Below are 27095 nucleotides of genomic sequence, written 5' to 3'. Positions count from 1 at the left end.
CGATAAGTCCATATTTGCCAAATGGAGATATTTGCGATTAAAGGTCAAGAAAAACAAAGAGAATAATAAGAAAATTCGTGCTTCTTTTGACCATGACTTCAAAAATGTACCTTTATGATAATTATGTAGTGACCAATATATCATTTAAAAGGTATTATTCTGTGCTTTCTGACAGAGACCGTACTTCAAAATCTTCAAAAATGGACTTATCGGTTTTTGCAAACAAACTCTTCATATTAAAGGAAGGCGTGGTGATGCGGCCTTATATTCGATTATCATCTTTTTTACAAGGCTCACAAACAATGAAACATACACATCAAACCACACAAACAAACGCGCGCGCGCACACACACACACACACACACACACACTCACACACATATTCACACACTCACATGAAGAAACAAAGAAACAAATTACGCAACCCGTTTGATCTGAATTACGTGAGTGGCCTATAAAGTTTGCGCTTGAAGTTATAAGTCACAACTGAAAATGTTGTGCCGATAGGAAAGCTTATTCTAAATAATGAAGAACCAAACCCACGTATTATAACTGTATGGTCACATTGCGCATGTGTCGAATGTGTAAAAGTGACTTTAACAAGCTCGAAGAAGACACACATGAAAACGCCACAGACATTAACAGACAGATAGATAAACACATGATAGTTACGATATGATTAGATAAAATGCACGGTACTAATTGCAATCATTGTTTATGTAATCATATGGATAACATTAGATTATATTCACAATTATCTCTCTATCTATATATATACATACATACATATGCGTGTGTGGGTGTGGGTGTGTATTTCTAATAGGCGTTTGTAGACATTCCCTGTGTTTGTTCATAGTACCAGCTTTGAAGGATGAGATTAAATTTCTTTCTTTTTGAATAAACATTTGAAAAACCCTGACATTGTATATGTCCACGTTTCAGAACAGTACACGGCAAGCTACACGTCAATCGAAGGGTGATGTGACAATCAAAGACTGATAATAACAGAGTTTCTTCATAGTTCTTGAGTGGAATACAAACAACCATTTGGTATAAGACATTCAATAATCATTGTAGGCCTAATTCACTGTTTTAGGTTAAATGGCGGTCCATATGGCAGTTTGACTATGGCACAAAATCTGTCACGCGATGAACGGAGAGAGAATATTAGTGTGGATGTTGTCGTCTCAGCATGCAGTCAAAGGCATGCCGTCCTTGAAGCACCAAATCCGTTTAACTTCTTTCCCAGATTTGCTATTGCAATAACACAAGTAGGTTTCTTGCGTGTTGATCTAAAATAGTTAACTATGATTGCGTTCATTGGATTTAATATGAATATCATCGACGTCATCTTTGTATACAAAACCATTATTTAATGCATTTATTTAGTATCAATATCATACAATAATTACATTATACACTCAGCAAAAAATAAATAGAGGAAAGTAAACAGTTTTTCAAGTTTATATTTCTCATAAAATATTTAGCTAAATGATAATGTATTATGTGCCATATGAAATGCAAATTAAATGGGTATCAACTTGATAAGTGAATAAAACGGAAAACTTTACGCATGAATAAACGCATTTGTTTTTCTCTTCCAAAACACGAAAGGACAAATTGCGCAAATCAACAAGTTGTCATTCATGCGTAAATGCTCTTCCATGTAACAATAAGAACAAAAGACAAAATTAATTTAAAACAATGAAAAACATGAATTCAGTTGTAGAAATAGAAACATGATCTCTATGATTATTAACTTTGAAGCCCAAAACATCAATAAGGGCTAAAAACAATGAAGGAAAACGAAGAATGTTTTGTCATATCCAAATTGAAATGAAATGAGAGACCAAGAAATATTAACAAAAATAGTAGGAATTTGAATTGATTTCTCAAATTAAGAAAATTGTTAAATTATATTTCACTCTTGAATATGACTCACGAATTCTCAAATTACTAAACTGAATGAATGAAATAAAGATAATATTCTGTTTATTTAATCATCTTTGTGCCCTTACTCCCTATGTCATTTTGAAATATGAGTGGACAGAAAATTCTTCCCACTTTGACTTTATTTGAGGTTATAGAGCAATAAAAAGAACGGAATTTATCTTCTTTTTTCCTATTTCATGCATGTCTCTCATTGCGAAATTGGTCTTTCGTTAACATTTCTATCTTGGAGGGCATTTGCAAATAAAAGACAGTTCGAAATTTTCACTTTTGTGCCTTCAAGGACAAAATAATATATATATGTTCACTCGACGTGCGTAATGTTTTCCGTTATGTTGCCCGAACTATAGATTGATAGCCAACTAAATGACTTTTAATATAATATACAATACATTGGATTTCATCAAAATCTTCTGTGAAAAATAATGAAATCGAAAAGTGTTTACTTTCCTTTTTGCTGAGTGTAACCATAACTGATAATAAGCCAGAATGTAACATCAAGCCCCAGCTTCCAGGACGTAGCATTTAACATCACTGTAGAGGTTGTTCTTGTTTTCCATGATCTAAAGGTAATAATATTTGCTACAAGGTAACTGCTGAAACTATGTTTTAACAACAATAAAGGCCTACTGTTCCTGGTGACTTCTATTAAGGCAGGTGAGCTTTCTTCTCATAGATTCATGTCGGCTATCAGTCACTCATATGTCTTGTTGTTGTTCTCTTTATCTGTGTTTCTTTGTTCCTTCTAGACCGTAGATAAGAAAAGACGTGTATAGGACATAGTGTATTCGGTGGTTGCTCGAAGAACACGTATGTATATTTCTTGTCGTTATTCCTGTCGCCACTCCATGTCTACCTTCGACGTAAGTGCCACTATACTCTTTTTGAACACTAGATGGCGGCAGTTAATATTCACTGCCAGAGCCTTTGTAATAGAAGGCTCAGTCTGTTCACTGCTAGTCAGCAGGCAGCTCAGTACTTAAGGGTGTTGCAAGAAAGCTGCAATAATTAATTGCAACCCAAAATATCTATTGCACATCCTGCAATTAATTGCAAATTACCATAGATCAATCTACTGCAAATGTGCAATAGATATTGACAATTAATTGCAATTCGACTTTCTTGCAACATCCACTTGCAGTATATGCATGCATCTGTTATGAATCTTTGGTCTCACCAAGGAGGTTTAAGAGATGGAGTTCCAACTGGCTGTATTTATTACAAACATCTGCTGTTTTTTTATTGATGCACAAAAGAATTCAACAGATGCACTTGTGCCTTTGATGATCAGGGTTCCATGCCGTCGTCTTTTTGAGCGATCGGAAGGTTCATTTTCAACTCTAACATTACATCGTCTATATTATTTTGCTTGTTTATTTGTCAAATAGAATGAATGTTCTCTTAAATAATAAAGCATGAAACAAAAGTAAATCCCCTCCAAGATTATGTGTAATGATGTCAACCCGAGGTGTATGTCGTGAAAATATTTGAAACTGTACTCTCAATACAAAGCCGATTTTACCACCTTTCCGATCGATTCCGACAATTAATGAAACTGATATGGTATAATTTTCGAGTATAGTTCTTTATTCATTTATAATAATGTTAGATTAGTGTAAAGTCATGTAAAAGCGAGCAATTTTGATTTTCATTTCATCAATTTTCGTACAATTTTAACTCGCACATCCCCGTGCCTGTACTATTAATGTGCCGCTTGTTTTCTAAGAAGGGACAGCGAAAAGCAATTACCATCATAAAGACATATCTTCCTTTGAGAGTGACGAGTCATAATCCAATGCCACATGAATCAATAGTCTTCCTATCTGTGAGGCAGCTCCAGTTTAACACATACTTCAAATATTTCTGAGTGGCGGGTTGAAACATGGGATCAAAGGGAATGAGACTGCTGTTACTCCATTTCTCAAACTTCGTTGGTCTCACTCGCACCTCTACTCCTCTAGTAGGTCCTGAAGTGGGCCATTCGACGTACCAAACAAAACACTTCAATAAACCTGAGCAAAACGAAATAGCAAAGAATACCTCATTTCGCGTGTGGTTGATAAGAGTGAATCTGGATTTCAAAGCTTTTAGACATGTTATATTGCATATATTGTAGATAATTGCAATAAGTATAGTATTACAATTCATTTGATGTCCAAGATCAAGTTTAGTCACTCTGTTACTCTGTATCCGAGCCAGGCGATGTCAGCTACATAATGTTCACCAAAATTCCACTTAGTTACAGGGGACGATGAGAGGCAGAAGAAGCATGTATCTGCTCTTACCGCAGTCGTTTTCTTTGGTATAGACATTGTGATTTATTCAACTCACTGGGTTCTCTTAATTTTATTACAAGAAAATCATACAATAAAACCAACCAACCATGGGTGGAAAGTGTTGCCTAATATACTTTATCGACTTGGCTGAACAGTTTGTTTTGGACGGGCCTCGTGACATAACTTGTAGTTAGAAAGTTTCATTCTTGTTAGGGATACAGCGTAAAACAGGTATAAATTTAGTTCTGGCTGTCTGGTGCACTCAAGCGAGTAAACAGCATCTATTGCAACTATTATTGTTATAATTATTATATCAGGGCCGGTGAAAGGGGGGGGGGGTGGCACTTTTTTTTTCCACCCGTGCAAAGGTGAAGAAACCAAGAAGTGGAATGAGAAAGATGCGCTGAAGAAAAAAAAAAAGCAACTAAAGCACAAACACTGACACTATTGAAGCTAATGGTAAACAAAGACGTTGGCACAACAAGGAGAAAGAGAATGATTATAAAAATTTTGTTGTCCACATGCATTGTAAAAAAGACACAGAAATGATTGATAATGATGCAGACTGTCTGCACGCCGGTATACAACGTGTACATTGTAGGGCTAACGTAAAGCAGGAGTAGATCTTATTGTAGCTTTGTGAGCCTCTTCAAAGTATAAATGGAGGGGAGGGGGGGGGGGTGTTGTGGGGCTTCCCAGCTATGCCCTGTGTAGTACTAATGTTCCCTTTGTTTACAGAATGAAGTGGTTCCTGGCCACGATGAAAATGTATTTCTCCCATGTACAGACGACAGGTCGCACCGGTCATAACTCTGTTTTGGGCAAGATAGGTTTGGGCATGTCTCACGAACCTCCATGTGAGTGAGTAGGGCGTGCTTTTCATCTTTTAGCCATAACCACTTGCGGCGTGTTTTCCTTTGACATATTAAGTTTCATTAAACTCGTTGTGAACATTGGACGGGCCGACAAACAGCAACAACATAATCAACACTGGTCTAAAACGACCTAAGGACTCCCTGAATATTTGCATAAAGAGGGACGAATTGGCAGATCTTGGCCTGTCAAACGATGCCACGAAAAGCCGTAGTAAAAAGTAAAGCCCCTTATTACACGATGGCTCTCTACGATTATTATAAGAAGCATGTACGTCACTGTAAGAAGCCAGTGCCGTATTCTTAATATACGGCACTGTAAGAAGCCAATCAATAGCGACCTCTAGCGACGAGAAAGTCTACATCGGTCAATACATCCTGTCGGTGTCACATCGACATACCGTTCAGGCAAGATACTAAACGCACAAAATCAAGCCATGCAAATAGGAATCAAACATATATGAAGCAAACAAACAAACATACAAACAAACAAGTAAGCAAGCAAACAAACAAGTAAAAAAAAAAGCAAACAAAGCAAAGTGAAAGTTTTGTGCAGAGGGTTGAAAAATAACAAAACAAAATCTGAACGCTTACTTAACCTTATAAAGTCGAAGGGGAGGGGGAGGGGGGCACATTGTGCCCCCCTACCATATTATTTTCGTTTGCTACTCCTACACCCTTTACCCGATTTCAACCAAATTTGGTGACTTTTCCTAAAATCTTATTGCAAACATTTTGATTTAGCTATATCCATTATTGCTGGTTGCCATGGCCACCGTAAACTGACAACCATGTTCGTCAGATTTTGCATTATTTTCTCTTCCAATTTCAGTTAATAATTTAGTAATGGATGAAATGGGGGTTTCCTTGGCTGTAATTTGCTGAAGGACCAAAATGTGAAGTAATTATGGTTGTGAATTACCCTGAAATGGTCTTCTTATTATTTGCTTTATTTTTGTATGACATAGGCATCAAACAATAAAAAATAGAAATAATACACCGAAAATACAGCATTTTTCAAAGACTACCCTTTTATTTTGTATTATCTTCACACAAGCTTTGCCTGTAATATCATTTCTTTATCATAATAGATTATTATCAATCTGCAAACTAAAAATTCAATATTTTGGAAATATGAAATGTGATACCAATTATGTACCTATTCCAAGCAATACATCATGATAGGTTTCTTATATTTCTTTATGTTGTAATGAACAGCGCCTCCACATGTTGACCTTGAGAATTTCAACCACAAATTACTGTTTAGTGAAGGTTGACTTGCTTTCCTTTGTGGTGAATATGAAATGTTTGATATATAATTAAAACATATATACTGGGGATAAAGAAATAAAAAGAAAAAAACATGATTTTAGCGTATTTCTTATTGCATTTATTTATAATTTATGTGGATGACCTTGAGAAATTTCAAATGTTGGGTCATGTACAGCATGAGTTGCTCTACCCATGTGCCAAATATGACGGTCATGCATCATATAATAATGGGGGGGGGCCTTGGGCCTGGAAGCTTGGGCTTTATAGGGTTAAAAAAGATAACAGCGTTATCTGATAAGTTTTTAACTATAAAGGATCAAAAGTTGGAAATGTGTGTTTTTTGTTTAACACCTAGTACTGCGTCATTACGGCCAATTGACGCAACAAAAATTTTGAACAAAGTCATAGAAACAAGTGATTACATCAACATTTAATGTGTTCTACATCACCATCAGAAAGGCAATAAAAGTTCAAAAAAGTTCTAAATCCATAGATTCCAATACAATCGGGTCATTATCAATTCTATTCTCTAAAAAAGTAATGTTGACTCCAAGATTTTTCAAGTGGCACTTTTCTTAGGCCATTTTGGGGCTAGTCCTATGGGACACGTGTCGAGGTCACTGGATGGTCGGAAGTGAACCTGCACATTAAGTTTTGGGAACAGGAACCCTTCATAAATTTCAGATAGTTTTTTTTTTCATGAAAACTGACAAAAACAAAGGAAAATGATTTCAAAAATGCGATTTTCTTATCACTACTTCAAGAATATCCGCTGTTATCTAACAGGGTTTTTATTTGCGCTGTTGATGTACTTATACCTTAGCTATCTATGGCGCTCGGCCTGTTTTTGCTTAAACGAATTCATGATAAATATACATACAAGTGTAAAGAGTGAAGTGCATACTATCATCTCATTATCCATGATATCCGATCTATACAATCTTTTAAAAGACGAAGAATCATTATAATCAAAGCATATAGGCCATAAGTGATACTTTTACTTTATTCGATTTTTTTGTTTTTGTTTTTGAATATGATGAATGCAGCATTATTCCAAAGATTATCATTTTCTTTTGTCTGTCTGATTATGACCTTACTTTCAAACATCTGAAAATGCCGGTTATCTGTTTCTGCGCTCAAGCCATCATGCAGCCATATTGCATGTATAGGAAGTATTTATGCTTCAGACATGAAAGTAGGAAATGCGTGTTCTTTTGAAATGGCTATCATAATGATAGTTGTAGGATATTCGCATACGTAGACCTAAATGTAAGGGACGTATCACCCCTATATACAAGCATGTAATATCAACGCTAAATGTAATATCGACCCTAAAATGCAATACACCTTAACCCTAAATGTAATAACAATTCCCTAAATGTAATACATTTTGAAATTAACGCTAAATGTAATAATATTGAGGCAACCTTACTGTAACACATTTCAACCCTAAATGTAATAAAATGTTATGTGTAACCCTAAATGTAATAACAACTCTAAATGTAATACATGTCAACCCTCTACGAATATCGACCCTGAATATAATACCTCTAAACCCTAAATGTGTTAACGACCCTGAATGTAATATCGACCCTATATAACATCGACCTTAAATTAATGTTACACATCTTAACGCTAAATGAAATAATGACCCTAAATGTAATATATGCATCTCTCTGGCATTATACAACACCTCGATGTAAGCTTTCAGATCACTCAATATAATTTGGAACATCCAAATAAAGATTGATAAAAATATGATTTTTCTTTTTAACAGATAAAATGTTGTACAAGGGTATAATTATGTTTGCTGCACCAAATTATTACCCCTGAAGGTTATTTGAAAGATTGTTTTAGTTTTACAAGAAGAATTTGGTGTTGATGACAATGATTCTTTGAAGTTACAAGTTATTCGGTCGGGTTGTTAAATGCAGTAATTCAGGATTTATAAGATAGTGCAGAATTCCAGTTGCAAGTCGCATCCCCCCCCCCCAAAAAAAAAAAAAACAAAACAAACAAACAAACAAACAAACACAAAAAAAACACAAAAAAAACCACCAAAAAAAAAAACCACACAAAAAAAAATGTCCTTTTTCCGGAACGCTTACGTCTGAGAGCCCGATTAAAGAGCAAACATTTTTATGGCATGTTAGTCGAAACTAAATATGAAAAGTTTATTATAGCAATTGAAAAGTTTGTTCGCAAAAGCCGATAAGTCCATTTTTGAAGATTTTGAAGTACGGTCTCTGTCATAAAGTACAAGATACTACCTTTTAAATGATATATTGGTCACTAAATTATAAAGGTACATTTTTGAAGTTATAGTCAAAAGAAGCAAAAATTTTCTTATTATTCTCTTTATTTTTCTTGACCTTTAATCGCAAATATCTCCATTTGGCAAATATGGACTTATCGGTTTTTTACGAACAAACTCTTCAATTTTAGAATAAAATCTAATTTCGATATGACACAGCAGGATTATGTACAAAGCACGCAAAGTTATAAGACAAGCGTTAGTAGATGCTAGAAGCAGATGATTTCAGAACAAGACACTTGATGACATGTTTCCATTCAACTATTAATTTTGAATGAAGTTAGTATTCTCCTTTATGTCCATTTAGATGCTGTTACAATGAAACGGTTGAACACATTATGTGCGACTGTATGGTGTCACAAGTACTTTGGAGGGAAGTAACATCTTTTCTTACGGATGTGGATTTGTCATAATGTAAAGACAGTATAACAGGAGTTATAGAGATCGGTACGAACAAACCACTGGAAAACAATATTATAGAGGAAAAAAATGTATAAAATACACTTGTTTACCCACGTAGGGCCCCACATGGGATTGTTGGCTGGGAAGATACGACATATTTATAAGTACATTTCGATGCAGGGCCTACTTTTATACACTCCCCCCCCCCCCCCCCCTCCCAAAAAAAAAAAAAAAAAAAAAGAAAAAGAAAGAAAGAAAAGTCATATACGCCTAGGCCTATATATAACCAGTAAAAACTTGAAGCGAACCTGTGCGAAGAAGTTCGAAAGGAATACTATTGACCAATTAACAACAACAACAACAACAACAACAAAAAGAAGTGGAGGGGTAAGTGTACAAAATAATATCGTGACGCAGTGCCACGTGATCATCCCGCGACTTGGAAACCTGAACAAAACAACAACGACGACTACAATACACTGTCTACCCACCCATACCGTCCGTACTCCACGCAGTAGAAAAAGATGTCACGTGACCATTCCGCCCTACCTTTTTGTTGAAGGAAACCCGGAGGTACACCATGAACGGGATTTCTGCCGATTCTAAACAGGGGTTGGAAGTCAATGTTTTGGGTCTTACCGGTATAGGGAAAGCACCGGCACAACCCGGCAGTTCAGGGAGAAAAGGGAGAGGCAAGAAAGGGAGCAAAAATCGTGATCAGCCCAAAATTTCGGTGATTTCCTCCAGCTCGAGTGAATGTCTCGTTAAAATCCAAGATGGCGCGCAGCAAATTGCAAGTAATACAGGCTTGGTGCAACTCGGGAATGTTCACGACCCTCCGTTACTCTCCATCCCCGACACAGCAGCCGATAATGAAACAATTTCCCGATTACTTGGTAGCCAGGGGGCTGCTCTACTCGATTTGGGAAGCGCCGATAATGTGAATATCGCCTCCATTGATTTCATTCAAGGTAATGTTGAGTTTTCTCATGAATCACCGTCCATTGAGGCCCTATCTTCCGTAAGTGCGTCAAACCCACCGACTTCTAACACAGGCGATGATGACGGCGAGACGCTTCCATCGCACGGGGAGCTGCCGGGGCCCGTGCAGCTGTCTGCGCAGAGCACAGCAAATAGTCCCACGCGTACTGATCGATGTGGTGGCGATAAGAATATTCTCGAGGGTCTTTCGCAGGAAGAATTATCCACCAGATCACCTTTATCGCTTGACGTGAACATAACAAAGCATGATAAAGTTGATAAATGTGTATCAGCTGCAGAGCTCTTGAATGATATGAGTCAAACAATTTCCCAGAGCCGAAACAACAAAAAATGCTCTGACATTGTAAAATTTGTATCTTCTACGACTGCGACTGCTTTGAAATCGACAGACTCCTCCAAAACCAGAACTTCGTCTCAATCGGCAGTCTCTCCGCAATCAATTACAGCGGTAGTTTCACCTGCAGCTACTGTTTCAAATCCAGCATCGGATTCTGGTAATATTGAATCGGCAGCCTCCTCTTTGTCACCCGTAATTTTAGGCAAAAATTCCGAGGCAAATAACAGTAGCACACCAGACACAATAACATGTATAAATGTAGGATCTGATCCAACGGGGGATAGTCTGCTTCTTAATATTGCTCAAGTTAATAGTAGCAATAATGCAAGCTCCAGTGCCAACAGTAGTAGCAGCGAGACAAATCATGTTGGTTCCGCTGATCCTCAGTCGTCGGTAAATCCGCTGACCTACATCATCACCAGTCGCGACAAGACGACGGGGGTTACCCAGAAATTCCGGCTGACGGTCGATCCCGAGTCTGTCATGTACATTCCTGTCATGGGCATGGGAGGAGAAGGGGAGGGCTCGGGGAACGACGAGGTCTCACTCATCGCCTGCGAGAGTACAACTCCGTCCAAAGACCGTATGGAGGGTATTGTGGAGGGCGAAGCTGTGGCTGTGAACGGAACACTTCCCATTCTACTACAAGGCAGCAGCATGACAACAGTTCCCGTCGAAGCAAAGGACTGTCTGGCAACAATTCCGGGGGAGATGATTTCGTCTACTCTCATCTTGGATGGGAATGCTGTTACTGCATCCAGGGAGAACGGGGGAGGCGATGATGATGAAGAAGAAGGTATTTATGCAACATCTTATTTCTTTTTCTTTTTTGATCAGTGATGAAGAAAACAAAACAGCGAATGGCAACAATCACCCTGGTACAATGTACAGTTTTGTAGCTTGATGAATAATAATAATAAATAAAAATATAGAGTTCTATGAAAATCTTTTCTCTTTGAATGTTTTGTTGGATGCTTTTGTTTCCATGTAGAACCTACGTAGATCTACAACTTTACACTTGTGTTGCTGATATTGATAAGGGAAATTGTACATGTCGAACAAGTTTAAAGTACCATAATTTGAGATATCGTGTTCGGTTTTGGGTCATGCTTATTGAAAACAGCTCTGGCGTATTACACTTGAAATTCAGTATCTTACTTTGGCCTCAACCGTATCTCCATCATTTTCCACTGATTTTTTTTCCTTTTTTATGGAAGCTCATCTTCAGTCAAATATGTAATATTCAAGAAAATTGGCAAAGAAAGATCCCTCCTACCATTTGTAGTTTTAAAGGTACAATGTAATTACACTATTGTGAAAATAGGTTACCAGGGTAAATTCATCAAAACATGCAAAATACACTATTGCGGTTTATGCCCAGTCATATCAATTCAATGTTTTTTGTAACTTTCTGGATGTGTTTTGTTTTACAGAACCTTGCAGCTCTCTTTGCGTTACTGGCTTCACTAGAACTGAAAAGATAAGAGTTTTCAGTTTTGATATCCTTTGTATATTGTAAAATTTTACTGTTCAACTTCTATTTCTCTTTCTCTTTGTCTATTATTTATAAAGGTGACGGCAAGACAAAGTCAGTAGCATGGTCGCGGAAAACTTCGCAGAGGAAAAAGGAGGTGAGCGCATTGCAACCAAAAAAAAAAATCTAACTTTTGTTTTCTTTCCCAGATCATGAAAAGAGAAGATGCCATTAACCTCGTAGCACATCCATTGATCAGCACACAGCCTTTAGAATTGTGATTGAATTTTATTGTCCCCAACATATCACTCAGAAACAAAATAAGTCGGGATATATTTCTGTACCGTGTAGATGGACGAGCTTTGACTGGGCAGTCACAGTATACAATGTACAATTGTTTATCATGTAATGTAGTCACTGATGAGAATGAAGCCAAAATATAGGGAAAGGTAAATGATTGCTATTTTGAAGTATTTTATAGTTATAGATATTTTCAGTAATTTGCTGTATGACAAAAAAGAAAAAGAAAAGAAATACCGACTTTGATACGTACTTAACTTAAATTACAATTGTAGATGTTTGTCACTCAATTTCTTAATTTTCTTGCTGTAATTAGTGATACATTGTTATGTTTTCTCATAGGCTCAGGAAGTCCTAGTCTGTGACCATCCGGGTTGTGGCACCACCATTATTGGAAAATCCAAGTACAGGATACACAAGCTGAGTCACAACGACAACCGCCCATACAAGGTATCAATCAGTGTACATTGTACATTGTATGGCTGACATTTTTAATGTGATGGTTGAGGCTGATACTGACTTGGAAAATGTTTTCTGATTGTCTCTGTAAGAAGTGATACTCTACAGCATGATATCTTTGTGGTATGATATTTTTTAGATAGTATTCTCAGGGCAATTCAACATGCACTTCCAGGGAATAATTTTCCTGGTATTGCATAGCGCTTTGCTATGCATTTTTGTACAAGTGCTATACAAAATGTTATTTGCATAGCAATTTCATTACATAGTCTTGTACACTATTTTGTTTGAAATGTATCTATGTCCATTGGCGAAAAGTGCTTTCCAATTTCAGGAAGGAAAATTGTTCCCTGATTTCATGCAGACAAGTACCTACAATGTGTACATTGTATGCATGCATTTTAATCATGAATCTTGGCTCTCATGAAATTTGCAGAATTAGAATACACCATGTGAATATCTCTGGTTTTACATTTACTCAGTCTGAAAAGAAAACATGGCAAGCTTTGATGTCATTTGTACAAGTTACCCTCTTTAGTCTGTACAATAAGTGCATCATTTTAGGAATATCTTAAATTACAATTGTTGATTTATTACATGTACAGTTGTACATGCATCAGTGGTATGTATACACGTTGTAACAGGGCAAAACGATGGACAGGTCGTGAGTGCGTCAGCAGGATTATGTGCATAAGTTATGTAAGTATGGAATGTTTTTAAAATCCAGCTACGATGTCACAGAGATGTCTCCAAGACAGCCTGGAGATGGAAAAAAAAATCTCTGAAAAAAGAAAAAGAAAAGGAAAATAAACATATTTGATTCTCTGGCAACTCTGATGGCCAGGCAGATCTCCAGAAGACAGGCAAGTTGTCTTCTTCTCTCACACAGAAAACAGATGGGAACAAAATGATGAGACTTCAATCCATAGAGGACAAGCTGATTTTGCTACAGTGGACTCTCCTCGTAACGAAGTCCTCGGGACCAGTGCTCAGTTATCATTCGTTATATCAAAATTTAGTTATAATTGAACAAATAAACAATTAAAAAAATCACAGAGTGGACAACGTCGCGGCCTGAATTTTGATTTTGTTGTAACCAGGATTTTGTAATAACTGTATTCGTTATAACAGGGGTATACAGTATTTGTATTAAAAAAAATATATATTTCCTATAGGCACCTGCACAAGTAAACTTAGGACTAGTCTTCAATAGGTTAATCATCTGCAGTGTGATAGTTCTAACCATTTTGATATCTTTTCCCCTTATAGTGTCCCCGTGAAGACTGTGACTGGAGCTTCCCTTCTCAGTATAAACTGCGTCGTCATATATCTGGACACACTGGAGCCAAGCCGTTTGTGGTGAGGCATCATTTCTTAATTTATTTGTGTGTATCTTGATCCCATATTACATAATTTCCTAATCATATATTTATGTCTGGCTTTGAATAGCCATTTCTCCATAAATACACTCAAAATATTGTAAGCTAGTTATTGATATGCATGAACTGTAATGACTTTTAACTAGTTGTCTGAATAACTTTTTTTCTTTTTTCCTTTTTTATTTTTATACCCCCGCCAAACGAAGTTTGAAGGGGGTATATAGGAATCAGCGGACGGTCGGGCGGTCGGTCGGGCGGTCGGTCCGTTGCAAATCTTGCGTCGCGAACTACTTCCTCAGTTTTCAACCGATTCCCATAAAACTTGGCACAGATGTGTGCCTTGGGTTGTAGATGTGCAAGACATATTTTTTGACAGTACCCAAAAGTACGTTGCCATGGTAACGGCATATTATGGGCAAAAATGGGTACAAATCTTGCATCGCGAACTCCTCCCACAGTTTTTGATCAATTTTTATGAAATTAGGTACAGATGTTCATCTGAATATGTTAATGTGCAAGACACATATTTCCGCAGTGGCAAAAAGTGCGTTGCCATGGTAACGGCATGTTATTGGTAAAATATAGGGCAAAATGCTTCATGGCAAAACTGCTTCATCAGTGTTCTTCCAATTCTCATGGAATTCATATTGAATGTTTGTCTTAGGATATAGGTCAGCATGACACATTTCTTGACAGTGACAAAAAGTATGTTGCCATGGTAACAGCTCACATATTATGAGCCAAAATGATGGAAAATTTTGTGTTGCAAACTACTTCCTCAGATTTCAACCGATTCCCATAAAACTTGGCACAGATGTGTGCCTTGGGTTGTAGATGTGCAAGACATATTTTTTGACAGTACCCAAAAGTACGTTGCCATGGTAACGGCATATTATGGGCAAAAATGGGTACAAATCTTGCCTCGCGAACTCCTCCCACAGTTTTTGATCAATTTTTATGAAATTAGGTACAGATGTTCATCTGAATATGTTAATGTGCAAGACACATATTTCCGCAGTGGCAAAAAGTGCATTGCCATGGTAACGGCATGTTATTGGTAAAATATAGGGCAAAATGCTTCATAGCAAAACTGCTTCATCAGTGTTCTTCCAATTCTCATGGAATTCATATTGAATGTTTGTCTTAGGATATAGGTCAGCATGACACATTTCTTGACAGTGACAAAAAGTATGTTGCCATGGTAACAGCTCACATATTATGAGCCAAAATGATGGAAAATTGTGTGTTGCAAACTACTTCCTCAGTTTTTGCCCAATTTCCATGAAACTTGGTACAGATGTGTGCCTTTGGTTGTAGATGTGCAAGACGCATTTTTCGACAGTACCCGACAGTACGTTGCCATGGTAACGGCATATTAATGGCAGAAGATCAAGGAAAGATCTTGCGGATTTAACTACTTCCTCAGTTTTTTGACCAAAGCTTATGAAATGTTGTTGGGCGGGGGTATAACCAGTCGCTGTAGCGACATTTCTAGTTTTGTTTGCTTTTTTTAAAAAGTGTAACACATGTAATGTCCAATTTAAGTACATGAAGGTACAAAGATGGATGAACTTCACATAGATTTTTGGAAAAAGCAATTACAGTACGTTTGTCTCCGTGTGTTTGTGTGTTTTTTTGTTTTTTTTTGGTATGTTTGTTTTGGGGTTTCTTTTGCTTGGGGGAGTGGTGGAAGTTGAATCACATGGTATTAAAAGGATTGCCTGATTTTTATAGATGACCTATATCATGCACTCTTTGGCTCCACAGTGTGGTATGGAAAATTGTGGCAAGCAATTCTCCACCATCTACAACCTCAAGATGCACCTGAACTCCCACTTCCGCCACACAGTGGAGGTCTGCGACTATGAGGGCTGCGGCAAAATATTCAACTCCGTCCCGCTCCTCAAGATCCACAAGCGCAAGCACTTTGAGGAACAGAGACTCAAGTAGGTGTAAATTCAGGGGGCAGAGGGAACCTTGTTGAAGTAAATGAGGACTTAAGAGCCATGACAATTACATTGTTTTATCATATTTAACAGGAAAAAATACAATGAGGTACCACTGTATAGTTTGAAACTCAAATGACTGCTAAATGACCCCCCCCCCCAAAAAAAAAAAAAAAAAAAAAAATGAAAATGAAAATAGAAAAACCAATACATTGTATTTTTATTTTTGACATATAAAGCTTCTATCATTCACATGAAAAACTTTAAGGCTGCTTCAAATAAGCTTACCCAAAGCTAAAGTATTGTGGGATAATTTAGGCAAAAATTGGGGGAAAAAAGAAAAAAAAAATCCAGAACATATCTTTTTGTTATGATCTTTAAACATCTTTACTACTCCACTTTAGGAACTTTGATATTGCTTTAGATACAGATTACTCCTTGAAGTGAAAGTATCTTTACAGCTGTATGTTGTTTTTTTTTTGTGTGAACTTATGATGTGCAAATCTGTAATGTATGTATTGCAGCAAGTAACGTGTAGACAATAAATTGCTTCTCTGGAAGGCGAGTCTTTTTTCTTTTCTTTTTTAATATGGAAGATATCAGAAGAGATATCGTAGCTCTATAACATCATTGACATAGATTTCTTTACAATCTGCAGGTGTGAGTTCCCAGGATGCACCAAGACCTTCACCACATCCAGCGCTCTGGGTTCTCACCAGCGTGTCCACGTGAAGGATGCCACAAACTACCCCTGCCCCTTTGAGAACTGCAACAAGGTGTACGACAAGGCCTGCCGCCTCAAGCTGCACATGCGCTCCCACACGGGCGAGCGGCCGTTCAAGTGCACCTTCGAGGGCTGCGACTGGGCGTTCACGTGCATCCAGAAGCTGACGCGGCACCTCGTGCGGCACACGGGCGAGCGCAAGTACAAGTGCAAGTTCGAGGGCTGCAAGAAGCTCTTCACGCGGCTGGAGCACCTCAAGTCCCACGAAGTCTTCCACAGCGGGGAGAAGCCGTACGCCTGCAAAGAGGAAGGTGAGGCTCAGGGGGTTCCCTCGGGTATAGACCGATTCAGTGAAGCAGTTTGTGTATTATCGGCGTGGGCAGCACCATTACCGACCTCCCCTCCCTACATTAGCACGCGCACAAAATGAAAAACTGATGCATGGTTGTTTTAGCCAATAGGCGTCTCGGACTGAGTGCACGAACGCTTGCTTAATGCGCAAACCTTTGTTACAAGTGCGCATACTCCTGCTGCAAGTGCGCGATAGACATGTTGCCCGTGGGGTGGGGAAGAGGAGGGGGGTAGGCTGGGACACCGCAGTTTGAGCTAATGGCTGCGCCCAGTGCCACAAATTGTCTGCTGCCCTCAACAAACCCGTATCGGTCTATACAGACATATTGCAGAGAGAGGACCAGTCAGTTCCCCTTGAAGGATTGTTAGGGAGCTATAGATTTTTGTGATGTAGACGTTCGGGGGGGAACAACCTGGTCTGAGCACGTGCAGAATCGCGTATCAGACACAATCTATTTATAACTCGCGCTCCTGAGTTGAGTTATCACTGCGCATTCTGGGCTCTTTTTACGTCCGCCCAGTTCTCGATGTAGAGAGCTACTTGATGCAACTGTCATATGGGGGCGCCATTTTATTTTTGATACCTTGCGTCCCAGCATAATCTAAAGCTACTTTTCAGCACGACGCAGGGAAGAAGAGAACGTCCAACTCAAGTGTCGTCTCAAACGTCCACGCAGCAAATCTAAAGCTCCTCATTAATACAGAATGATGTGAAATGAGCACAGTGCGGCCAGATCACTGCATCAGAGGTTGCAGTATCTCATGCCATTTTGTTTGTGTGAGTGTTATGTAAATCACCTATTTCTAGTTGTACATCACACCAGTTCCCCAAAACTGGTAATTTGAAGAAGGACAAAAGAAATACTGCGGGATGGATATAAATATGTATTGATTTTAACGTGTTGGTCAAAATTTTCATGTACAATTGTAAGTTCTAGGAATTTCTTCTTTCTCTTTCGAATGGACTTACACAAATATGTTGATAGTGACATACATTGTACATGTGATTAGTTATTTTTATGGGATTTTAAACTACTTCCATAAATTGTAGATTTTAAGACCCTGTGTATACTGGCTGGTGTTTGGGTTCTTTTCTGTACTTTTCTGATACATTCAATATGGGCTTGATTATAATACAAGTCATTTTGTAAGATGTGGTTGTGTTTTTTGACAATCTCAGTGGATACCTTGTATGTTTCCTCCCATAGTAGGCAGTATCAGTGCAAAACAGTGCATTCCCATTTTAACGAACACGGTTATAACGAAATTCCGTGTACAATGAATTGAAAATTCGGGCTGCAACATCATCCGCTCTATGTTTTTCCACTGTTTATTTGTATCGGATGCAACCAAATTTTGATATAACGAGAGAAAACCACCGGTCCCGAGGACTTAATTATAACTAGAGTCCACTGTACTTCTCCTTTCCCTCCCTCCCTCTCCCCTCCAGGCTGCAATGCCCGATTTGCCGCCCGCAGCAGCCTCTACATGCATCTGAAGCGGCACCAGCAGGGTAAGCCGATGCGAGAGAAGCTCCTCTTCAGCTGCCCCCTGGATGGCTGCGACATGAGCTTCGCCAGCAAGCTGGGCCTTAAGAGCCACATCATTAAGGGCCACGGGGTACCGCTGCCTTTCACGGGTGAGCACATTACTATCGCTGATGAACTCTTTGTTTGTTATTGGTTTAATGTGCCACAGGCCAACGAGATCCTACAGCTGTCGCCGGTAAACGCTCACAAGTAGCGTGTATTTATTTTTCATGCTGAAGTTGATTTTGATGCCTAAGAAGAGTGAAGTCAATAAGACATTCACATTTGCTTTGCATTGTGACATTTTTCCATAAATGCATGTTATGCCACTTGCAGTATAAACAAAGTTTATTGTCAGGCTACAAGCAGACAAAAAAAAAAAAAAAAATAATGATAATTGATAAGCTTTAGTCAGGTAGCCCCTTGTGTGTTTTGAGGGCCATATTGCACAGCAAAGCTCATAGTTTGAATTTTCTTCAGTTTATCTCCCGATCTAATGATGTCAGAATTTTGGAGCTTGGGTATTTGTTACAATTTCATTGTGTCCTTGCCAGCAACCAGGGATATCCAAGTGGTATTGTCGCCACCCAGATAGCAATAGATGACAGGTTCGAGTCGTTTGGTTCCTTTTTTTCCAACACATTTGTTAAGTTAAAAATCAGCAGTTGCGATCTTATGAATTTCATTTGTAGAGGGAGACAAGTTGAAAACAATTCTCACCTCAACCTTCACCATTCTGCTTAATATTATCTTGTTTTCAAAGCCCCGTAGTGTTGTACACCCTGGCCAAAGTCCCTGGGGGAGAAACGGTCAAAGGGAAAATAAGCTTCTGAAAGTCATCCCTGTCTGGTTTCCCTTTCCTGTAGGTGGTGCAGCTGACTTTGAGCTGATCGGCCTTGGCAATGACCAGCTTCATTCGACCCAGACTGACCCTCAGGCCAGCCAGGCTGTCTTGCAGATCTCCAACTCCCAGCCTGGTATGTACTTCTCATGTTTGTGTCAGTCCAGATATCAGTTGGTGGTTATACAAAGCCACGACGGACTGACATCAATCTTATCCTTCCCTTGCTCATCAGCCCAGTTTAATTATGAAAAGCGTTTTTTTTCTCTCCCCCCCCCCCCCATTTCCATATTTTCCCCCAAACGTCAATAAATTCATTTCCTTGAGAAACTCGTGATTTTCATATTTACATTGTAAATTGACTTGCCCAATCAGGCAAGTAACTTGAAGCATGTATATAATATATATTTTTTAGTTGCCCAAGGTACATTTTTACTTGTCCTTGACAAGTCCTAATGTGAACCCCAGCCTATTTGTTACCCCATTTCTTGGAAGGAAGCAGTGTTTTTGTTTGAGGAGCTGCTGTGGCTCAGAGGAAATAACCACAGACAATCAGGGATGTGGCCTAGTTGTTCTTTTCCAAGTTTCCCGGCTGAAGTGATTAGGTTCTCTGGCAGGGCATCCTATCCTCATAGCCTCCTCCTTTGGAGGGGACTTAAGGCCATCTGTTCCACTGTCGTGTGTGTACAGGCATCGAGTGGTCCTACAGCAGTGTTATGATGACAAAATATAATTCAATTGTATACAGTACATGCAATTGCCTCCATACCACATATCGTGCGTGTGGTCATACTTGCTGTCCAGTTCTTGTGTTTATTGTACTTGTTATTTTCTGGCAGTCTTATCTTAGAGCATTGTTATTAATGGAAGTACATGTTTCCCTCTTACATTCCTTGTAGTGTTACATCGTTCATTTCTTTTATTTTTTTATTTGAACTTTGTTTTGATTGATACATGGCTTTCAAAATTCATGGTTAACTGTCTTGTGAATGTTGGTATCATTGCAAACGTGCAGGTATACAACAGATGCTCCCATCAGTATAGAATTTGTCTACCCTGTGCAGTTGGAGATAAGAGATAAAACCAAAATGAATGGATTGCATACAAAGATGAATGAATGAATGAATGGATGAATGGATTAATATTACTTCATGAAATATACATTTATAGACAAATATTGCAGCACTTGTCAATGGTCAAATGTATTTCTGGTCAACAGGGTCCAGCTCCACTGTGTCCAGTTCTCTGCCCACCATCACGCTCCCGACTATCTCGACAGACCTGATGACATCCAGTCTGCTGCAGTCAGCCCTCATCCCACCAAACTCCACGGCGATATCGGTGAGTGCCCACTACCACTTGTAGCCTCACATCCAGGCTGTCACGTTTTCTGTAAAATGTAGATAAACTTGTCGATTGAGAATGATAAGTGCGTTAAGTTGTTTCAAACACTATAGGTTTAGTGGCAACTTAATGCCCTTCTCATTCTCACCCGACGAACTGCAGTAGGCGGGTTTCACAAGCTCACTATCTTACTTGCTGGTCTTGTGTAACTTTGCTGAATTAACACACAACATATTCCACAAAGTACCTCATCAGCTATCTCTCGTTCCATAGTGAGGGTGTATTTGAGTGAGATCTATAAAGTTAATTTATAATCAGTTGATGTATTGCAGAGCAGTGGTAATGTGATTCCATGGGATAAGGTCGGATAGTGACAATGGCGAGTTGGGGTTTCCACTCCATCTTTCCCCTCATTACCACCTCCCTGCATTCCTGGAAGGAGTCATTCCTGTACCACACCCAAAGAAACGTGCTAATATTGGATCATGTTTCTTCTGCTGATGTTATTCCAGTTGAACTCACTGACCAGTAGTCGAGATGAGGCGGCGTCCATCCTTGCCTCGGGACTCCTCCAGAATCAGTTCCTCCTCAGTCCCTCCACAGCATCTGCGATCCCCATCAACCTTACCACCACAGCAGCCAAGGACCAGGACGCGGATGCGGTGGCCACGCCCGCCTCCGCAGTGGTCTCGATAGCCACGCCCTCCTCCATCCTGACCATGCCGTCGTCGGCGCTGACGGTACCCGTCTCCTCCTCTTCCATGGTTACGACTCCATCTCTGTCCACATCACTCTCCCTGGCCATCCCCCCTCTCTCATCTGCATCACCCCTAACGAGCGTCCAGTCATCTTGTCTCGTGATGCCGTCATCATCTTCTCCACTTGTGTGCACATCTCAGACCACGCCCTCGACCTCGCTCGCCACGGCAACGGCCACGCCCACAGCGGCAGCCACCCCAAAAGTGTACCAGGAGCACCACAGTGGCTGTGCGAGGACTGACTACCGGGCGGTGACGGCCAAGCACCCACTGCCTCCTGAGGCTCTGGAACACCTGAGAAAAGGAGGTGAGTGAGACTGGTGAACGTGTGATGGGTCTGTCATTCCAGAAATAAACACAACTTTGACATTTACAGTAGTGTGAAACATTCTGAAAGACTACTTGATGATCATGCTGACATGATTTTGCCATTTTGCTGTCTTTTATCCCCATCTATCACTCTCAAAAGTGTCATTGTGTATGTTGAGGGGCTAAAATGCTGTTATTTTTCACTTTCTGCATAATACGAGGGACGTTGCAAACAAAAGTTTTTCACCATATATTAAAGGGACTGTACAGTACTGGTTGAGGTAGGGATTCATGTTTTGAACATTCCTAAGTGAGATAATGAAAAGCCTCTTATGAAATATGAAAGAGCATGTAATTCTAAGAAGGATTCAACGTTATTTGATGAAAATTGGTTTTCAAATGGCTGAGATATCCAAAAAAGTGCTAATAATAAAAGGCGACATGCCACAACTTTATTAGGATCTCTTTGTTTCACCTTGTTTTTGGATATCTCAGCCATTTCAAAACCGATTTTTCATCGAATAAACTTTTGATACCCCTTCGAACTGCATTCCCCCTTACATCTCATAGAGTTGTTTCTGAATATCTCGCAAAATGTTACAAGCTAAATCTACACCTCGACCAGAACTGTACACACCCTTTAAATATATATTGCACAGTTGACTCTTTTGCTAGCAATACTTCAAACATGTGTGTGCTCCCACACTTTACATAGTGATAAGTGTTCCAACTTTCTCGTGCAAAGTCTTTAGAGGTAACATAAAACTGACCAACCATTAAGTCGTAGCACGACAACAGTCACACACACAGAGTTCCATATTGACTTGGTTGGTCCATAAATTTCACCTGCCGTATTTTGAGTCTTCATGTAAAATACGAGCAATGTTGGTTTTGTGATGCATAGCCACATGTGACTTCACTCATATGACCTTTGACCTCTCTGTGGCAGACACCACCGACGTGGACTCCCTGGCCCAGAGTGAGTCGAGTGTGTCCAGTGACAGCTCTCTTCAGGCCAGCTTCATTCCGCTGAACATGATGACCAGCGCCTCACTCACCCTCAGGGACCCAGCCACGGGAACACGCTACATCCAGACACAGCTCCTGCAGGTACGTGATAGACCCCTTTTAAAGTGCAGGGCCGGGCTGAGCCGCGGCCGAGCCTGGCCTCAATTGCGGTACTCGGCCCCGCAAATTTGTCCGTTTACAGTGCTGGGCTCGGCCCGGGCTTTTAATTCAAACCTTTCAATATTTTGTCTTACTGGCGCTCTGCTTGTAAACAAACACTATTATTAGGAGGGCGCCTGTCGCAATGTGGTATAGTCTGGTTTCCAGATCTTTTGCCAACTGGATTCTGTGGCGACAAAGTCGCCGCCTTTGCCAAAGGCAAAGACCTCTGCAAGACAAAACCACCTTTAACTGTACTAGTTTTCGAAGTTGAGGGCGTTAATATCCTGAATAGCAAAATAGTATGGGCAGAGGGTCTGGAAGCCAGACTAAATTTGGTACCGCATTTGGCCCAGTTTGCGTTTACAGTGAGAAAAGCACGGGCTCGGCGGCGGCCGAGCTGCGGCCGAGACTACCTCCAGAGCTTGGCCAAATGCGCGGCCGATTTTGGTACCGCATTTGGCCTTTTGCGCGTTTACAGTAAAATGAAGGCAGGGCTCGGCCGAGCCCGGCCTTTTCACTCACTGTAAACAGGGTCATAGTCTCGTTCTTAGACACTGAGATGGGGTCTTGGAGCCATTTTATGCATCACTGGTTATTCTCCAATACTATTCTCTATATGCCACAAGGTGTCAGGAGTCTGGATATGCAGTCTGAAGAAGGAGAGTTCATTGTAATGTGGTTATCATAATCTTTAAACTCTTAACTGTGGTTGTGATTGGATCAATGATCATTGCTTCAAACCAGCAGTCTCATTTAACTGTGGTTTGTTGAGGGTCTCTCAAGGTGCATACATTGACATGCATTGTAGGATCTTTATCTCCAATTATCAGATGTGTGCTTTTGTTTGTGTGTGTTTAAACAGCAAGAGTAGAATGTTTGTGTAATGCGATATGAAAGGAAAGGGGAAGGGGTGCGTTCACCAACGGATTGAAGATGGTTTCTTTAGGACCTTGTAACAAGTGACTCAAGAAAGTACTTGTTGAGCTCAGTTCATAATAAGTATACCTGTTCCTTCAGTTCGTAGATTTAAGCTATCTTTGTCTGGTCTTCACCTGCTTTCTTGCCTGCAGGATGACCCGCCTGACATGCCCGATATGGGATTCCACCTGTCATCGCATGACTCGGCCGACCAGTCACCCCTCAACACCTCCCTCTCCGTGTCCGCCATGCTGGACGAGACCGGAAGCGACCACAACTCGGACCCGGACTTCATGAGCAGCGACGTGGTCATCGCCGAAGATATGGTCACTGGCTTCCGGGAGAGCACCATCAACCTGCAGGATCTGGAATGAACAATAGTGATCCCCGACAACCCCCCCCCCCCCCCCCCCCCATTCAAGGTACAGACTGATACGTAAGGTACACCCAACACCACATGGCAGTTCAGGAATTTGGCATTTTAGATCTCTTCCGACATGAGTAGGATCTGGAACACACACTCCTAACCCCCTTCCTATGTGTTACTCTTACAAGGTGCAGACTTCTGAAAACTGAGGTTCACCACATTGCGCTTGAGGAAGATGGCATATCTAAACATCTTGTGACATAACCACAGCAATTCTCGAGAAACGACGGCCCCTTCTTGTTGTCAAGTGCCCTCCTAGGGGCCCACTGTGAATTTCTGCAAGCGCTTCTTGTTGAAGTTTCCCAGGCAAAACTATTTTCCGTAGCAGAGATTTTCCATAATCTGCTTCATGCCTCCTGCAGATCACGGCTTGGTATAATCTTCTTGTGTTTATCCAGAAATTGTAAACTCTGCAGCAATGAATGTCTCTCTCTGCATTTGATATTCTCTGTCCATATTAATTTGTTGACAGGAAATGCCTGTAGTAGCCCAAGTATTGTAGCAGAGCTTTCTGCCAAGTCTCTTCATTTTCCTTCATTAACGCACAATGGAACAAAGGCATATCTTACCCTGGGTGAAGGGCACCTCGCCCCCCCCCCCCCCCCCCCCCCCCCAACTTATATACATTGAGCCCTTGGCTTTTATGTAGTTATGCAATATTGCTTTATATGTATGAATTCAACTTTGTCGAAACAAGCAATTACTGGCAGTCATATGGTTTGCGTATATCTTTCTCAAATACAATATTAGATCTGAATTACCCTAGTCAACTTCCATTCCAATTTTAATTATACCAGGTTGAGAACAAGCAATTACAGACCCCTGGGTATTGGTGATGCATTAATTCATTTCCTTCTTAATTGTGTATGCGAAGTTCACATGTGGATTTGCATTGTAGAATGTCACTCTGTCGATTTTCAGCTCTATACAGAATATTATCTGTCATTTAGGTTTCATATTGGTGTATTATCTACATATCTTCCTTTGCATTCTTGTGTCAAACGTGGGATTAGTAGAAATAAAACTGTTCTCGAAATATAACAAACAATAAAGTACCCCCCTCCCATCGATTTGCCCGTGGACGGATCAAAAATGTGAACCTGCTCCAACTTCACAAATGGAGAGAGCCAGTAATTCAATACCAGCTGCGATTGCAGACACTTAATGCAGCTATGAATGTTACACCGTTGAATACCAAGTGAGGCTTCTTTATAGAAGCCCCCTTTTTGATTTTGTTTTTCCTGTGTGTGTGAGATATTATAAATGTTTCCTTAAATTCCTGAAAGATATAGTGGACTTGGGTATGCCATGCTATGTACCATGAAGAGTAAAATGGGGTCCGAATGTGTGTATACAGTTATTCATGCAGTGGATGCATTTCCAACCTATGGCCCCTGCCAGTAAGGCATGTTGATGAATTACATGATAGCATGCCATCCACCCTCCTTTCTTGCCATATCTGTTGCACTATTGATGTACACATTATTATGTGATGATGTCTCGCCTTGTAATTGATCCTTGTGGAATGCAGAAATTATGCACGGTATACTATTGAAGAAAGAGAGAGGAGGAGAAAAAAACAACAATAAAATACACCTATGAGCGAATTGACTTTCCACTCCTGTCTTTCCTTGTGTTCGATTTGTTTATTTACTTTACATAATCACAGTACCTTAACCAAGTATCTTGGACGAGAGGTTATGGACATGTACAAGTAAGGTCCCAAAATTCGTACAAGCGTATACACATGTACATCTACAGTTAGTATAAAGATAGTAATACTGACAGTCAAACCTTTTTACAGCAGCGACCCAATGGAGACCAAAAAAGTGATCTTGATAGACAAGTGGCCGCTAAAGACAGGTTCTATAACATGCTTCTCTCTGAAGGAATTGCTTGTAGGGCAGATGGCTGCTATAGACAGTTGGTCACTGAGACAAGTTTGACTGTTACTTGGGACCTGACTTGTACATTGAATTGAATTTAATTGAGTGTTTTATTGTCCACAATGTGAATGTTGAAATGTGCCTTCCACCAGCGTTACATACAAGAGATACACACAGATAACAATTTTTCAAAGAATATCATGCATGACACATTAACAAAAAAACAAACAAACAAACAAACAAACAGAACATGTTCCTATTGCTGAACGGTAAAGTGATTATGTGAAAGATGTATAATGTACATCAATGTTTGGCTATAACAACATTTCGGGTACTAACGAAAGCAAACTGCCGGTCCCGAGGACTTCTTGACAACATTTCACATTGTCACTGTGTGAGTGTTATAGCAGCAAGCTTTTAACACGCTCGTTGAAAACGGGATGATTTTGCTGCAATACGCATATGCATTATAGACACCTGCCCAGTATACCCTGGACTCATCCTCGACGGATTTACAACAGGTCATCTGAATTGTGTCAGTCTCCAAAATTAATTGAACAATTCAAGGCAGAGTACAGTATTTAAATATAGGTCTAATGTTTAAAGATTTCACAACACTTGTATTGGATGAGAAGTGAAAGTGATGGTTTGACCTTGTCGATCTATTATGGTGGCAGGTCTTAAATGGTGATGCATGAATGTGTGAAATCATTGCACAGCTATACAAAAACCAGTTGTATTCTCTGTTTTGTTTTTTTATATAAAATATTTTGTTTTCCGTCTTCCCTGTCATTGGCTCATGAAATAGAATCGATTCATCTATCTACATGATTGGTTGCATGCAGTACTTTTTCT

The 27095-nt window shown here is 39.8% G+C and overlaps 1 protein-coding gene across 1 annotated transcript; it reads left to right on the top strand.

The window, feature by feature from the left end:
• Window positions 1–9665: 9665 nt before the first annotated feature.
• On the top strand, window positions 9666–24301 carry LOC139710264 (uncharacterized). Its single transcript, XM_071622196.1, has 12 exons — window positions 9666–11221; window positions 11998–12056; window positions 12542–12649; window positions 13928–14017; window positions 15805–15983; window positions 16642–17018; window positions 18509–18697; window positions 19454–19568; window positions 20670–20769; window positions 21285–21837; window positions 22789–22949; window positions 24080–24301. Exons 1-12 carry the CDS (start codon window positions 9667–9669, stop codon window positions 24299–24301), a joined length of 3708 nt encoding a protein of 1235 aa, XP_071478297.1. The 5' UTR covers window position 9666.
• Window positions 24302–27095: the final 2794 nt, after the last annotated feature.

The sequence above is a fragment of the Diadema antillarum genome, unplaced genomic scaffold (assembly GCF_040938485.1).
Source record: "Diadema antillarum isolate AM-2024a unplaced genomic scaffold, OU_Dant_1.0 seq00001517_RagTag, whole genome shotgun sequence".
In the NCBI taxonomy this organism is placed as follows: Eukaryota; Metazoa; Echinodermata; class Echinoidea; order Diadematoida; family Diadematidae; genus Diadema; species Diadema antillarum.
This window is presented reverse-complemented; position numbering and strand designations above follow the sequence as displayed.

Bases quoted from the DNA above. Each gene is read 5' to 3' on its own strand.
- LOC139710264 (XM_071622196.1), top strand. From the start codon at position 9,667: ATGAACGGGATTTCTGCCGATTCTAAACAGGGGTTGGAAGTCAATGTT. The intron at 21,838-22,788 runs GTGAGTGAGACT...TCTCTGTGGCAG, and splicing joins GGAACACCTGAGAAAAGGAG to ACACCACCGACGTGGACTCC. The intron at 22,950-24,079 runs GTACGTGATAGA...TCTTGCCTGCAG, and splicing joins TCCAGACACAGCTCCTGCAG to GATGACCCGCCTGACATGCC.